The sequence below is a fragment of the Podarcis erhardii genome (genome assembly GCF_964252035.2).
Source record: "Podarcis erhardii genome assembly, chromosome: 8".
Taxonomy (NCBI): domain Eukaryota; kingdom Metazoa; phylum Chordata; class Lepidosauria; order Squamata; family Lacertidae; genus Podarcis; species Podarcis erhardii.
Window position 1 is genome coordinate 23,023,189 of NC_138499.1, and position 16,192 is coordinate 23,039,380.

General features: G+C 41.8%; 1 protein-coding gene and 1 long non-coding RNA gene across 4 annotated transcripts in view; one reads left to right on the top strand and one right to left on the bottom strand.

The window, feature by feature from the left end:
• The window catches only part of ATP6V1C1 (ATPase H+ transporting V1 subunit C1), a 27,835-nt gene extending 18,243 nt beyond the window's left edge, over positions 1–9,592 (bottom strand). The window contains exons 1-2 of one of the 2 annotated variants that reach the window (XM_081874479.1): positions 9,492–9,592; positions 525–707 (exon numbers count right to left, since the gene is read on the bottom strand). In XM_081874479.1, the coding sequence (XP_081730605.1) occupies positions 525–707; positions 9,492–9,506 (198 nt within the window). In that variant the 5' untranslated portion in view covers positions 9,507–9,592. Of the gene's footprint in view, positions 1–524; positions 708–5,563; positions 5,746–9,491 lie in introns of those variants that run through there. The other variant, XM_081874480.1, reaches the window with a different exon arrangement.
• LOC309349058 lies at positions 5,848–13,146 on the top strand. Of its 2 annotated transcripts, none has more exons than XR_014159641.1 (3): positions 5,848–5,998; positions 7,397–7,611; positions 12,755–13,146. It is a non-coding gene; the product is annotated as an uncharacterized lncRNA (long non-coding RNA). The 2 variants fall into 2 exon arrangements; XR_014159642.1 differs by having other exon boundaries at positions 5,853–5,998; positions 7,443–7,611.
• Positions 13,147–16,192: the final 3,046 nt, after the last annotated feature.

A 16,192-nucleotide genomic window follows, 5' to 3' on the forward strand; every position in this document is an offset into this window, starting at 1 on the left:
GCATATGATTTCGGTCCAAAAATTGTCTTCCTTTTTTAAAACAACATTGCATTGAAATTTAAAGATAATAATTTTATTTATCATCTGCCTGCAACTACAGTGTTAGAGATTATCCATGCCAGTACATTGGAACAGGAGGCCATGAATCTTAGTAGGGAATAGAAAATGGTTTTCTAAGTTGGTCTGACCATTTGTTCTATATCACAAGTACATTCACCATTAGCTTGTGATACTGCATTCAGGGAGGCAAATTAAATAAAATATAATTTGGAATTTTCAAAAAGCCTAACAGCCCCTTTACTATATAGTTCCAGTGGAAAATAGGAGCATGCACTCCACAAATTCACAAGTTAGGTAAGTGATTTACAATTACGGTACTTCATTTAGTAAGCAAAGTAACATTAGCAGGCAAATATTATTTGGCAATAGGAGTGTGCTGTGTTTGTACCATCATGTCTCATTTCCCCTAAACTTAAGGTTCAAACAGTTTGAATACAAAACCATGCGCTTTTGAATGGGTATACCTTTAAATCTGGAATGTTAAACTTTGCATTGGTAGAAAGGTTGTTATTTTTTATGGTTGCAGCACACAGCTTCTCCCATGTCTGCTGACATGTTTTTTCCCCAGGAGCAGAAATCAGCCAGAACTCCGTCATTTTTGCCACTTTATTGCGACGCTGATGATTTTGAAAGATAGAGGTAAAACACTGGGGAAGCGAAAGACAGGAAAAAAAAATTTAAATAACAATAGAGAACAAGGTCCTTTCAGAATATATAACTTCATTTCTGTTCCATCTCTGGGCCACCGGTGTGGCACACTGTTCTATACTGCCCTCCCGGCATACGTTTTAACACTTACTTAAAAGCATTTCTAAACTACTTCATATTTTAAAAGTCTCTAAACAGTGTGCCTTATATACAATAGTGAAACAATATCCATTAAAACAAAAATACAGCCTAAAATCAATAAAACTGCATGAAAACAAAAAGCATTTAAAACCGATTCAATGCATAATACACATAAACCAGGGCCTAACCTGGTCAGGGAAAGCCTGTGAAAAAGATCTCTTTATTACATATAGAATTATGTAGACTTCTGTTTTGAGATTAGAATTTTTGTGATGCTGAATGGTCAATTGTTTTGTAGCAAATTTCCCCCCTTCTTTACTAATATTAAGTGGTTTGTATAGGAAGCCCTGTACAAAATATTTCACTTGTGCAATGGGGCTCCTCCCCCTCCTCCTGCCCATAATCCAGAATGAGGCAGTGGGGAGGGATTGTTCCATCTGGCAAGCGGATATGCTTGTCCACATGGAATGTTAAATATCCATCAGTCATTTTATTTGTATGCCACCTTTCCAAAGTTAAAACCATCCTCAAGGCAGCTTACAACATATCGGACAACAAACATCAAAAAGTACACAAAACTGAACATTTTCCACATAAGAACCAAAATAAAAATACAGAAAATAACATTAACAATAGCAACAACACACATCCCGCGCAAAAAAACCACCTTCCTAAACAATGCCCCGGTCCAACTGAGTTGCCACTCCTACCATAAACAGGCAAGGGGGTTCTGAGACTGCTCTGTCCAGCTACAAGAAATCTTTAATCTGTATAATTTGAGAGCAGGGTAATTGGTTCCACAGTTAATATTGCTACGTGTTGTATGGCGATTGTGAGCATGAAGACACTGTACATTATATGATGTTTAGATTTTCTTTTTTACAAAATATATTTTCTATTGTTTCAGTTCATATAGGTAATATAACCATTTTAAAAAGGAAATACTGTTAGTATATTTATACTGGGAAGAATACAGTTTATGACGGTCACTCATCCCCCTCTCCTCAAAGTTTTGTTTCTTGATGAACCCCTAGCTATGGAAGTTTATTTATTTTTCCCTCTACTGTATAATAACTTGCCTTTAAGGGGCCCTTCCAAAAATGTGGTGATATTTCTCAGGACACCTATCTTGCTAGGCAACAGAACCTTGCATCAACACAAAGCACAATAAACTCAACTGTAACCTTCCTAACATCTATTCACATAGTTTTGAATAGTAGCAAGCCATGTAACTTCTGATGTTGTTGTAGAAGCCTAGCGGGACAAACTTACGCAACCTGCCTGATATTCATATGACTAATACACTAGAAAGCGTAGGATTTTAACTTCCTATCAGCTCTTATAACAAAATGAGTGTATGAGACTGTGGAATATTTTAGGTTACTACTTGCTATATTACTGAATTGCGAAGCTTTGCTTTTAGGGCTAATTAGGCTTCATGAGAACTATTAGCACATTGTACAACACTTCCACAACTGCTTAATCAGCAATAATAGTAAAGTTCTACTCAAACAGTTTAATAAAATGCTGAAAATGTGAACTGAAAATGTGCACCCAAATCAAAATCCCCTTTTCTTATTCCTCACAGGACTAAAACTACATCTCTTAAGAAATATAATTGATTCATGTCTAGCCAAAATAAAACACACAAAATTATTTTGTTTGTTTTTTCTTGGATGAACTCTCAGGGTAACTTCAAATGCATTCTCTGTAAAGATGTGTCATTGACAATTCATTGGATGGAGTTTTTTTGGGGGGGAAGAGGAAGAAACTACTTCAATTGTTCTTAGAGTTTGCACAATGAACTATATTTAGAATAAGGAAGTACTGAGATTGATTTCAGACATTACTTATACAGTTTGCACAGGAGAATGAAAAAAGGAAGAGAAGAAAATTCACATACCATAGCCTAGAACTTTTAAATAGGGAACTTGTGTTAAAGGTGTCGATTTCAATTGTCAACTTGCAGTCTACTGTGCTGATTAACGTACCGTATTTTTCGCTCTATAACACGCACCCGACCATAATACGCATATAGTTTTCAGAGGAGGAAAACAAGGAAAAAAATATTCTAAACGAAACAGTGGATGTATGATTTTTGTGGTTCATGCTGTGGCCACAGACATGTGATCTGACGGTGAGTTTGAGGTAGCCCAATGCAAAAATCCTGAGGATCCATGTGGATCTATGCTTTATAACCACGTTTTTGCACCACTACGGCCCCAGGCAACAGTGGGTGCATGATTTTTTTGGTGCAAGATGTAGCCATGGACATGCTATGTGATCTGATGGTGAATTTGGGGTGACCCAGTGCAAAAACCCTGAGGATCCATGTGGATCCGTGCTTTGTAACCACGTTTTAAGTGGGGAGGAAAGGAAAAGCACTCAAGGGACAAGGAACATGCATGGGGTGTGTGGAGAAGGATGCTGTTAATAATGCAGAAGAGGGGTATAAGAGGAGAAGCAAGCAGGCTCTGCTTCTCTCCCTCCTCCCCAGCTCGCTGAAAAACTTTGCTGCCATTTAACCAGCTGAGTGGGGAGGAGAGAGGGACAGAGAGCCTGCTTGCTTTAAAGGAACCAACCGGACAGGAGCCTCTCCTTTTCTCTCCTCTCCCGCTTTGCTCCTTTAAAGCAAGCAGGCTCTCTGTCCCTCTCTCCTTCCCACTCAGCGGCTCTTCTCCTGCTTTGCTGTTTCAAAGCGAGCCACGGAGGAGGGAAGGAAGGGGAACCATGGATCCTCTGCTCACGACTGCAGCAGATCCCCCCGCCATCCGTAGGCATTCGCTACATAACACGCACAGACATTTCCCCTTACTTTCTAGGAGGAAAAAAGTGAGTGTTATGGTGCAAAAAATACGGTAGGTCTCCTAGCACCAGAGCTGTGTGAAAAAGGGTCTCTGGATCTGCTAGTCACTTCTCCCCACTCACCATCCTTGAACGTAGGGGAAAGTATGGTCTATGTATCCATTATCACTAAACCTTTTTCCATTGCTCTTTACAGAAAATACTACTTACCAATTCAATAACATATTAGATCTTCCTATCTCCATTTCCTTAGTCCTAACAAAAGCAGCCTTGCATTAAAATAAACCAGAATAAGATATCCACACATTGAAAAATGCAAGTGGGTTAGAACTAAATGGAAATAGGAATGAGTAATCTATGTATAAGAATTGGTATTTTTGAAATGAAGAGAAAAGTAATGGTTTTTTTAAGAGTGCTTATCTTTAGAGGAATCGCTAGTATTAAGGACTACCATAAAAGCAGCAGTAGTATGTTAAACTGAATAAACCCATTAATTCAGCATTCTTCCATTTGCTTACACTAAGCTTACAAGGTGGTTCAGCTATGTCTGTTCTTTATTGAGCATTTGTTTACAGGATGGTTACATGACAAGAAGAATTCATCCTAATTCACTTACGGGGTGCTTGTCTTCCTGTTAATCAGTCATTTATCTCACTTTTCAGTTTATTTCCCTACCATTTCCCTAACCACAGAAAATGGATTTCTTGTACTGGAATGACATAGCACTTTAACCGTGCAAAACTAAGTTTCTGGTATGTGCCTGAATCCATCCCTCCAAATAGTGGCAGCCTGGAAGCAGTGGAGCCCTATATTTGGCTAACCACTAGATAAATCTAAGGGTTAAGTTCTGATAAACCAACTCAAATTCATCTACCTATACTGAAATTTTTAACCCTTGTGTTGCAGAACAATGCTGAAGGGAACTTACAGAAAGCAGTTCTTTTTTAAGGAGAGTGCAAACTGTTTAAGGAACAATATAAAAATATTTCAAACCAAAGACTCCCAGCCCAGGGGTGAGGAGTCTGTGGCCCTCCAGATGCTGTCAGAGTCCCCAGGCAGCATGACCAATAAGCAGGTGTCATGGGAGTTGGGCTGCAACAACTTCTGGAGGGCCCACCCTTGATCTAGAGGACATCTTTTCACATTGCTGTCACAAGACTCAACAACAGACAGCCTGCCAGCCAAGTATTTTTTTTATATAGATCTGATTTATTCTGGGTGACAGGAGTTGAATGAACAAAGTCGTAAAAGAACACACAAACCTGCAAGATGAGTTTGGTATGTTAGCATGATTTAAAGAATTGGAGGGGGGAGGGAGAATCAGTACACTTAACTAAACTGCAGTATGACTGGATATCCAGCTCTTTGAAGAGACCCTCCACACCGAAAAAATAAAGACACTTTTGTTTGTGAAGGGCTCGTCCTTTGCTTCTGCCTTTCTCCTGTCAACGTGCGAGGAACAGATTTGCAGGATTTCGCTTATTATTACCCCCACATGCGAAAGCTTAGATCGGCAGTTTCGCCGTGGCGCCAGCTTTTACACACACTGCACGATTTGAGGAAGTGGGGTCTAGCCCGCAAATGACCGCCGTGCCACTGACGCCGCTAGTCCTTAATAATAATAATAATAATAATAATAATAATAATAATAATAATAATAATAATAATAATATATTAAGGCACCACCAATGGGAAGACCTGAGTGGGGCGCGGGGGAAGCAAGCTTGAGAGTACCCATTTTAAAAAAACCAGCAGTCCCCAGGAGAGAAATCCTCCCTCCGGCCCCCCTCTCGGTAAGGAGAGCCAGAGGTCAGGGCGAAGGGAAGCGGGGAACCTGCCTCCTTTCCGGACGAGGCACCTAGTGGCCCAGCCTGCCCGAAGGCGGCTGCCGCCGGGGCCTCTCACTCACCGGCGTCCGCGGAGCGGGGCACGAGCGAAGCGGCGGAGCTCAGGCGCGGGAGGAACCGGCGGACGCCGAAAGGGGCCCTTCCCGTCACTCCATGGCCTTCGCGGGAGCAGCGGCGCCTGTCAGCACCATCACGTGACGACCGGCGGGGAACGGATCAGCTGACCAGGCGCTTCCCGTTTGGGAGCCCAAAGCCAGCCGCAGCTACCCCGGATGGAGAGGGGCGGAGCTCCGAGAGAGAAGCCAGAGAGCGAAGGGCGGCGGGCGGGGCTAAGGGTTACCTTGGAGCCGGAGCTCGGTTGGTGATAGGTGGAGAACGCTTGGGAACGACAGCGGATGGCTGCTAGGGGCGCCAGTGTCAAGGGAAGAGCCCGCGCTCTGCTCTCCCACTGTGAAGCTCAGATTTATGTGGGGACCGCGAGAAAGGTTATTCCGAAGGTATGATTTATTTAACAGTGCAGTCCCATTCCGGTCTACTCGGAAGTAGGTCCTGTCAAATTCAGCAGGGTTGATTCCAGGTAAATGGGATTAGGTTGGCAGCCTAAATTATGATGGGGAGGAATAAATAAATAAATCAGAATTTACATATAATCATATTCGTTTCTAGGGAACCAGGGCTAAGCCTCGGCATTCGTTCTGAAAGCCAGGACTATATGATGAAGTCAGAGAGGAGAAGGCATGAAAAATGACAGGTTGATTCTGTTAAATGAACCAATGCAGCAGTAACGTTGGAGGGCAGTACTTTAATTAGGAACATCCAGGTATTCGGGAAAGAGTAAAGCATATTATTTACATTCAACCTCTGATATCTGCAATTAGGACAGGGGAAGACTCCTGTCTAAAAATCCCTGGAGAGCTGCTACTCCCTATCAACCAGTGTAGAGTACTGAGCTAGTACTCTGACCTCTAGTTTCACTCGGTATGAGGCGATTTTCTGATAAACTAATATTTTTCTTCTTCGAATGTGGAGTTTTCTGCATGTTATGAAGAAGGGGAGCAGTAAGGAGTTGAGCCTTGTGGAAATTCCAAGCACCGCAGGTTGTAACGTTATTAAGAAAACAATGCCGCCATATTAAGAGCACGTGCAAAAGGAGTTGTGTAGATTTCAAGCACAACTCTATGCGTGTTTCCTCTAGAAGCAAGTCCCACTTTCACTGTGTAAGATGAAGCTTACGTACTTCCCAGCAAATGTGCATAGGACTGCAGCCCCAGTTTGATCATCTTGGATGAAAAACAGGTTTCACCAAGGGTTGCTGGGACAAAGAAACATCATGGTTGCTCCTCTCCCAACATCATTTATTTCATTAATTAATTACTTTGTCCCGGTAGCCCTGGTGAAACCTGGAATCTGTTTTGTGGCCTGCAGAACTTAAGCTAATGAAGTCTGCGCTCCTATGCAAACTTGCAGGGATATAAGCCCCGTTGAACATAGTATGAGATACTTCTCTGAATAAACTTGGATACGATTGCACTGTAAATCTGCAAAGTGCCTCCCCTCCCACGTTATCCAGGAGTTCAGGAAAACTAAGGAGGTTGGTCACACATTTATGACCTAGGCTCCTTTGGGAGTGGGGATGGCGAGGGTGAGAATGGGGAGGGCCTGACCTGGCCCTTGACAGTATTGGGCCCAGTCAGTACACAAGCTGCAGGCTGGCGGAGCCTGAAGCGGGCTTTTGTCTGTCTCCTGTCCTGCCCCAACCAGCATGAATGACAGGGTTGTGGATGGACTACTAGCTACACTGCTCTGTCACACTCAGCTACTGCCTAGCCATGGTTTCAAGTTGCTCTGCCAGTCGCCAGATAGGGAACAAATAAATTCAGTGTTCTTCGCGACAGAAAGAGAGGGAATCTAACAGCCATAACAACGTGTTTGCCAATACAGGTCCAACGTTCATTTCTAGATTGTGGTGATTAACTGCAAGCACACATCAATAAACACCAGGATGAAGCAGAATAACAAGGCAGATATTATCCGACTCTCAAATGGAAGCCAAATGTAGCAGAACATATAAGACATGCAAGAAATACATAGTGCTGTGAGTACAGAAAAGGTAAACAAATTTGAGTTTGCAATAAATGGGGATACCACTTCAGCGGCACCAGCTGTGATTAGCATGATCCCTCATGGATTGTGGGTGAACAACCACCAGCTAAACACTGCCTGAAAGTACCTTGTAATCTAATCTTGCACCTTGATACTTAGACATTAATCCTTGGAGTTCCAAATAACCCACAATTCTTTCTTGTGTATTGTTCTGTGCACACAAAACTTGACAAAACTAAAGTCATATCCACGCCATATGGTTAAAACACATTTAAAACACATGGCTTCACTCCAAAGAATCCAGGGAACCACAGTTTATTGGTAGCTCTGTGAGGGGTAAATGACAGGAAAAAACTTAAATGTGTGGCACATTGTGGTCGCTACATATGTGGAGCACAGCACATTCAGTTGCCTGCAATGTAGCCTGGCATGACAATTAAATTGCAGGCCAATCAGTCTTCATGGTTGGTGATAACTCTGGAAAGTGTGGCAGGAGAATTAAGAGTTCTACTATACACTCATATTCTGTGGGGTCTGCCACATTTCTAGAACTTTGTATACTGGTAAGTAATTGCTGTTGGGGAATGGGATTCAATACCAGGAAGGCACCAAGATACATTGTGATAATTGGTGGAGTAATATCCTAATTTAGGAAGATCCTTCTTTGAATAGTACTGCAACAGCACTCGGCCACTAACTTTCTTTGGAATACTTACATGCATATTTATCAGAGCTGCAGTATCTTGTGGTTTGTTCGCTCTTACAGAAAATGATACATTTTAATGCAGATTAAAACTTGGTTTAATTTTTAGACCTGCATTGATAAAGGTTATAAGAGAAATTGTTATGGGTCAATCGAAGTCTGCTTTTATTGTCTGCTCAAATACATTTATACTCAGAAGTAAGTCCCACGGCTTACTGGGGTTTTGAAGTACTGTCTCCCCAGTTCAAGTCTAACACTCCAGTTAGCCTAGGATTTACTGTTCATACATGTGTATAGGATTAAAGCCCTAGTTATAATTTTGTGCTTCACAAAAAGCAAATATTACTCAGTCCACACAGGTTCGAATCATATGTTACAGTGTGCAGCACAATGCATGCTTACTCAGAGAAGTATCATCAAGCCATATTATTTAAATTAGGTCCTAATAGTCTGCAGATGCTTAAGACTAGTAATAATCCATTATCGCATTCCTATTTTCAGGAAAAGTCCTCTGTTACAATAACAGCAGCAGCTCCTTTCTCACGGAGTCTAGATTGGGAAGGTAGCAAAGACCATCTACCTCTTTTCCTTTCCTTTTTATCCTATCCTTCTTCCAAGAAGCACAGGTAGAATACATGGCTCTCCCCTACCTGTTTTATTCTCACCACAATCCTTGCAGGTTAGTTAGGCTGAGTGAAAGTAATTGGCCATTTTTTAATGGCTTAGTGTCAATTTTAAGTCAAATCTCTTCAGTTCTAGTATGGGGATATGTACACATCTTGCATCTAAAGCTCCCCCCAAAGAATCCTGGGAACTGTAGCTTACCCCTCACAGAGCTACAGTTCCCAGCACCCTTAACAAACTACAATTCCCAGGTTTTCTGGGGGGTGTACTTTAAATGCATGGTGTCTATGCAGTCTAACTGCTACAAGCTACACCTATTGAAATTTGCTCTTCTACACAACAATTAAAGCGGCAAAGTCTTGTCCCCTTTTGCATCTTACTACCTTACAGATCAATTGATGCAATCCTGAGTGCACGGTGCCACAAAAAGAATAAGTACCGTACAGCTGGGAAGGGAAATCAGATGTTCTTGGAATCCTGTTCTCATTAGTTCCAGCCAGCATGGCCAATGGTCAAGGAAAACGGGGGTTTGCGTCCAATTTCATCTAGGGGCTCCATACCTGCAGGCACACCATGCTTGATAATGCTGAAGAAAGCACTTGCCAGTCTGAGTCTATTGAAAATTCCTTCCTGCCCCCAAATAAGGTAGTCAGTGAGGCACCTGTTAAGTAAGCAGAATTTTATTTGGTGCCCAACATCCAATGTCACCCAACATCTAATTTCTGCATGTAGCAGTTTTGAAGCAAGTGGATTTAATTAATAGCTTATATTAAGGTTACGAGATGTCCCCGTTTCCCGGGGACAGTCCCTGGATTTACAAACCAGTCCCCATACAAAATCCATTGAAGTTGAAAAGTGTCCCCAGATTCAGTGAAAAAAGTCTGGTAACCTTAGCTTATATACAAGGGAAGGAGTCGTTTCCTGAACCCAATAGGCTACCACATCAGAGATATAAAAAGTAAACCACACCATCATTATCTTTACAAATAATCCTGAACATCCGTGATTATGACTATCCTACAGGGGTCAAGCAGAGGTTAGATCATCATCACTCACTTCAGAAGCATTGGCCAAGTAGGCTTGCTATACGTCCTCTTTTTCCAGGACATGCCCTCTTTTTCAGGGGAAAGATTTCTGTCCTGGCAGATTTTTTGATTTTGCTAAAATGTCCTAGTTTTTTTTCCTTTGGTACCAAACCGCTCTCTTCTTCTTCTCTCTCTTTGTCTCTCCTTTTCATTTTCTCCTATCCTCCTCTCTCTCTCCTTCCTTCCCTCCCTCCCTCCCTTTCTTTCTCTTCCTTCTACATAAAAAGCCGCCATTTTGCTTCATTGCTTTTCCTGGGCTTTTTAGTTAATTATTTTGTATGCTTTCCCACCACCCCACAGACACCCCAGAGAGGGGGAGGCAGATTTCTTTATATTTACATGTCTCCCCCCCCCCCATTTTGCATGCACAAATTTTGCTGCATCCCTCCCTGGCACCCTCCAATGCTGCTCCAGCGTGTGCCCTGCCCACAGCATGCCTTGGTACATGCCAGCTCCTACTCACACACTCCTCCCCTCCCCAGGCACCAGCAAATGCGTCCTTTTTTGCTCTTCAAAATACAGCAACCCTAAAGTAGTGGTGATTATGAGTATTGCCTTGCAACAATGCATGCCTAATCAAGTCAAAAGGATTCTACCCATTCTCTATAGGTGTCTTCCTGTAAAAGAAAAAGAAAAAGGGGGCTGCCACCTTTTCCTGGTTCTGCCCAGTGCCTTTGATGGCAGCGTGGCTGAGGCTGATGGGACCAGGAGTCTAACAACATTTGGAGTGCCTAGGTTCTGTATCTGTGTCCAATTGCACCAGCTGTGTGTGTTTGGGGTGTGTGTGAGAGAGACCTAAGTGATTTTGTATGTGTTATAGAATGGTCAAGGGTAAAATAAATATTACATATAGATCAAGCAACAGTGTTATATGTAAGTCAATTTTCCTTTGTTATACTTTGGTATTTACCAGCTTCTGATTAACTTCCTTCACCCATATTTCAACTAGAAAGTGGATGATCCTGTGTGGAAGAAACGGCTATTCACAGCCTGTTTGCCCACTAGCAACTTCGTGAGGGAGAACACACCTAGGGATCCTGTTAGTTGTAGAGACTTATTTAAATTTCTCTTTTTGAAAGCCACACATTTTTTTTTTAATTATATATTTTAAATTGTATATATAATTAGAAAAGGGGGCTGTTGGCAGTTATAAGTGGGGGGCTCATTCTTAACAATTTGTAGATTAGCTTTGAAAATATTCTTTCGTACCTTTTGCAAGCTGCTCTATTGACAAATTCAGTTACTATCTAAAACTTTAGCTCTTAGAAAGTTGCTTACTTTCAGGGATTCTGTTGATGATGACACAAGGTTTGATAGAATGATGGCAGGCTTAAGACAGATGGTGACTTCATAATAAGCAGTTCTAGACTTTAGAGTTTTGGAACGGTGAACTGCTGTTTATTTCACAATGATATTTCCAGTTTTCATTGTATGTTGTGCAGCTAATAATGGCATCATTCACACCTAACATAGCCATATACTGACTTCACAAACAGTATTTATTTTATTTGCCAAAAAAATCTCGAATACAGCAGATATTGCACTGGAGGCAGACTTACCGTAGCTTGCAGTCCCCACCATGTCTACTCAAAAGTTAAGTCCTAATGATTCCAGTGGGGCTGGATCCAGGCACATGGAATTAGGATTGCAGCAACCATCAGGCATGGAACAGAGCCACTGAAATCAATGGGACTTGTGAGTTTAATGTTTAACAAATCTACTCTTAAGCACAACTAAGTGTGAAATCAAAATTTAGAAATATGTAAATTTACAGAAACAAAGAAGATCGTAGGCATTGACACAGATTACTGTGAAGGTTTACCAGGGTTATACAGACTGTGATCAGGAAAAGAAATCCAGACCACAAAAGGGAAAGGTATAAATCAGTTTTATTGATTACAAGGGCAGTGCAATTTTAGCAGACAATTCAAAACAAGCACCCACATGGCTTTAATCACCACAGGGGATGTAATTATTGATCACAGGTAGTTTACTGCAACATAACTTTACAATTTCAGTAAAGGAAGGTGGCCAGTTTTCCAGTCTTCAAGTGGAAGCAAGTCTTGGATCTTTTCTAGTCTCTCCAACGCAAGTTTCACCAATGGAAAAAAGGAGACTGTCCTGCTATCTGTTGTCCAGGGAGGTCTTCTTCAAAGCCTTGTCTTCATTTGACACAACTGGAACTAATGTCACATTGTTCTCACTTACTTACATTTTGCTTTCCCCTTTATCCTTATGCAAGAATTTTTCCATCTCCTGTGCTTGCAAAAATTGATAAATGACCTCACAGTACTCTTTCATTATTTCTTCGACTACATACTATAGCTGCTACATGAATGGTGTGGTACCTGCATAAAATGGCCTCATAAGTTTCTGGGTGAATGTGGAACAAAGCCATAAACTTTAACCTATTTTACTAATACCACATGTTGTCCGGCTTGAATATACTCGCCATTGTTCCCTTGACCTTTCCTCCATATACAAAGTACTTCCTCTTAGGTTTCTTCCAAATTCTGTAAATGCTACATGACCTTTCTTAGTTTAGTTTGGAGCCTGGCTTGTCAGCATCCAATCAAGATATGATCTGCACATTCTGCCCATCTCTATACTGTTGTTAGCTGCAAGCATAATAATAAATCATCATAGATCCAGAGGAAAAAGCCTCGCTCAGGTTAGACAACCTGGACAACCTTTCAAAATGCCACTGACAAGTAATGGCTTTTTTTTTTTCCTTTTAGGGGACAGTCTCAGGCCTTGGAGAGATCCAGCACTTCTGTTGCAGGATCAAGACTTCTAGTATCAAGCAGCAGAACGAAGCTTTGTTCCCTGGTTAGTTATGTAGAAGGCTTCCTTGACTACAATAGGAGACTTCTTTGAAATCTAATTACAATGGAGGAGAAACAATTTGGAAGGGTTGCAGTGCACGCTGTGTGTGTGTGTGTGTGTGTGTGTGTGTGTTGCCATGAGTACAAGGTGCCTGCAACAGTTTTTATTATTTGCAAATGTGCCCATGCCCCTCCCCAGACTGGTGACCTATGATATAGCTTGATAAACGGGTTGGAGAACTTGAAAGCTGGCGTCCTATTTTGTGACATTTCAGTTTTCTGAATAAAGGTCTTGCTCTAATGGACTTTGAAACATAATAAACAGTGTCAATACATCTGAAAGCAACCACATAAAACAAGCATACAAACAAGATAATAAACATCTAATCATGGGCATATCCAGGATTTATGTTGGTAGGGCCAGGCTTTATATGGGGGGGGCAGAACTTCAGTTAAGTATTTTTTATTGGTCTTGGCCACCCCGGCTACACCCATGCATCTAACTCACCTGTTCACAATGCATCAGGAGAACCCTGAGAAGAGGAGGATTGGGACTAAAAGTCTAAGGAAAAGCATGGCCTCATGGAGTCCAAGTCGTGAGGGAGCATGATATGTGAGACCATAGAATGTGTTCACTGCATGCTTACATGGCATAGATGTTAAGTTTAGGTGCCTTCACTTGCAATGCCCATGCTTCGTATACTAAATTTATAAACACACTATACTTTTCTTAGGATGGAGCGGGGAGGGAGGGTTATCCTAAAACTTTATTGTTTTGTATTTTTTAAGAAAATTAACAGAATTATATAAGATAATTATAGCTTCCACAAATACAACAGCTTAGTTCCACAAGGAGTAAACCATCTAATACTTGTGATAGCTGTCATGGGTTTCCAAATAGTGTAAACATGTTTCTAAAAGGGAATCTTATCTGTTTCTGAAAGATTATTTTTATTACTGTGATTAGACTTTCATCTTATAGAACCAAATAAGTCAGTTTAAGATTAGCTACTATTGCCAAATCACATTGAACATAAAATGTGTAGGGCCCTTCATTTCTGTTTTCACAGTTGGCAAGTTTTTCTACAGAAATAGCATTCCAAAAAATTAAAAGATTGGATTGTGCAAAACTGTTTCTTGCCGCCAACAACCTCTTTACACACATGACCAGAAACTTGCTTTTCCAGACACAGTTTAAGGAACCTGAACCAACAGGCTTTAAGCCAGTAGATAAAAATATTAATGAACCTGTGCTCACAGTGGAAAAATTCCCTTCTCCATTCTCAAAGAGAGCTAGTGATGTCTAGTTCTCAGCATAGGTCAACCACCAAGGGGACCAAAGCTATCTCTGTCCCTTAGCTAAGCCTAAAACAAGATCAAAATGGCTCTAGATAATCAGTCTCTCCTACATGGAAGCCATAGCTGCTCTAACTGGCCCATCCCTCACACCCTGCATGCCTCCCTCTGTCTTGGACTGCTCTGATCATCCTGCCTCCTGCCTTGTGGGTGGTGCCAACCCCCATAAATCGCTGTCCCCCCTCTCCTGGGTCAGTCCCCTGATCCCCTGCTTCCACACTCTTCAGAGCCCTGCCTGTCCCTGGCAGAAACACACAGAGAATTAGGCAAGGGACTTTACCTTGTCAGGATTCTGCTGTAAAGTGTATCAGGTAAGGACAGATGAAGTGACTCTGAAAAGACAAAGAGTACATTTCTCTCACCACTGAGCAGCTACTGAAAGTTCCCACATGTTAGAGGAACAGCCTAGTATGGCAGCTAACGTTGGACCTGGGACCTGAAGTCCAAGCCCCACAACCCAAGAGGCCCCAGAGGACCACCCAGAGAGTGAAATGTGAGGGCAATGGCAAACAGATTCTGCATTCGCACTCTGGCTGACACAAACATGCCACAGGCTTCCAGGGTTGATACTGCTTGCTGCAGCACCCCATGAAAAAAAACACACAACCATGTTATAGCCAGGGGGCAGTTAGCTGTGCATGCATATGCTGTAGTTACAGATGCTCATTTTATTAATTTTGCTTTTAAAATATTTTCCTTCACAAAATATTGCTTATTCCCAAGTAAATATGTTCAGCATTTGGGCAGCGGAAGCAAACTCATTTTTATTCCTTGTGGTCATGATGGTGCTATGATTTAACCTTGCTTAAAACTGCACACTGGGAAGTTCTTTAAAAAGAAAACAGGATTGACTGTTGTTGCTGCTCCATTTTGTTCGAACATATCATGAAGGTAGAGGCAGTGGTAAATTATGGAATGGGTGGTGGAGGAGGAAAGAGGAGAAATGTTAATTGTGTCAATTAGGTGCTTTGCGACTGGAGATCTCTGTAAGAAAGACCATTAAGTCCAAGATGTAAAAAGCACCCAGCTGCACCACAGGAGAGGCTTTCCAGATCAGAGACCGGGAGGGGGGCAGTTTTCTTTCATATTTGACCCTGACACATATTTCCATACACTCTGTAGAAATTAAAGTCTCTGCCAAAGAGCGGAAACCTTCCTTGTTCCAAGTTGGCCTGTGGTTGTATAAGCACTGCTGCTGCTGTTTTCCATCTCTGCTCAAGGCAGTAATGGGAACTATGTGCATAGTTTGAATTGTAGCAGTCAAAGGCAAATATCTTGGAACTGTTTCACCAATCCTCCCTAAGTTTAGGTATTTAAAACAACCTGAGCTTGCTAGCCCATAATCCTGGTTCTCATAGGCAACCGACCATTTAGCATTATTTACGTTTTTTAAATACATGGTGATGAATGAATTCATACAAAGGGGGATACAGCCCTAGAGATTCCACTTTCGATCCTGGCGAATTCCATTCTTAAAGAATACCAATACAGACACAGCAGCTGTGGGATCCGGCTCCTTTTTCAACCGGGGCCAAACAGGGTTTCAAATGACATAAGCAGACTAAAGTTTCAAAGCAGCACATGCCTGGAAGGACATTCTATTCTGCCCAGATAATTCCTAAAATATGATCTGCAATGAATGGCTAGTCAGATGGAGTCTCTCAAGAATGCTGTGTGTTTGAGTTGATCCATTGTTTATGCAGAAATCCTCAGGCAACAAGATTACAGAGCAGCAATCCTATATCCATTCACTGGGGAGTAAGCTTTGTTGTAAACTCAAGTGTGACTTACTTTTGAGCAGACATATATAGGGTTGTGCAGAAAGAAAAAACACTTTCCGCAATATGTTTCAAGGTCGTCCCTTCCCTTAGGCACAGCAAGCATCAGGCAGCAGATTCAGGAACAGGTTAGGGGGGAAGTGGCTGCAATGGCAGAATTGGTAGTGGTCTTCCTTGCATGCCCTAAGCTAGCCTACAGGTCTCAAGTTTAGTGGGA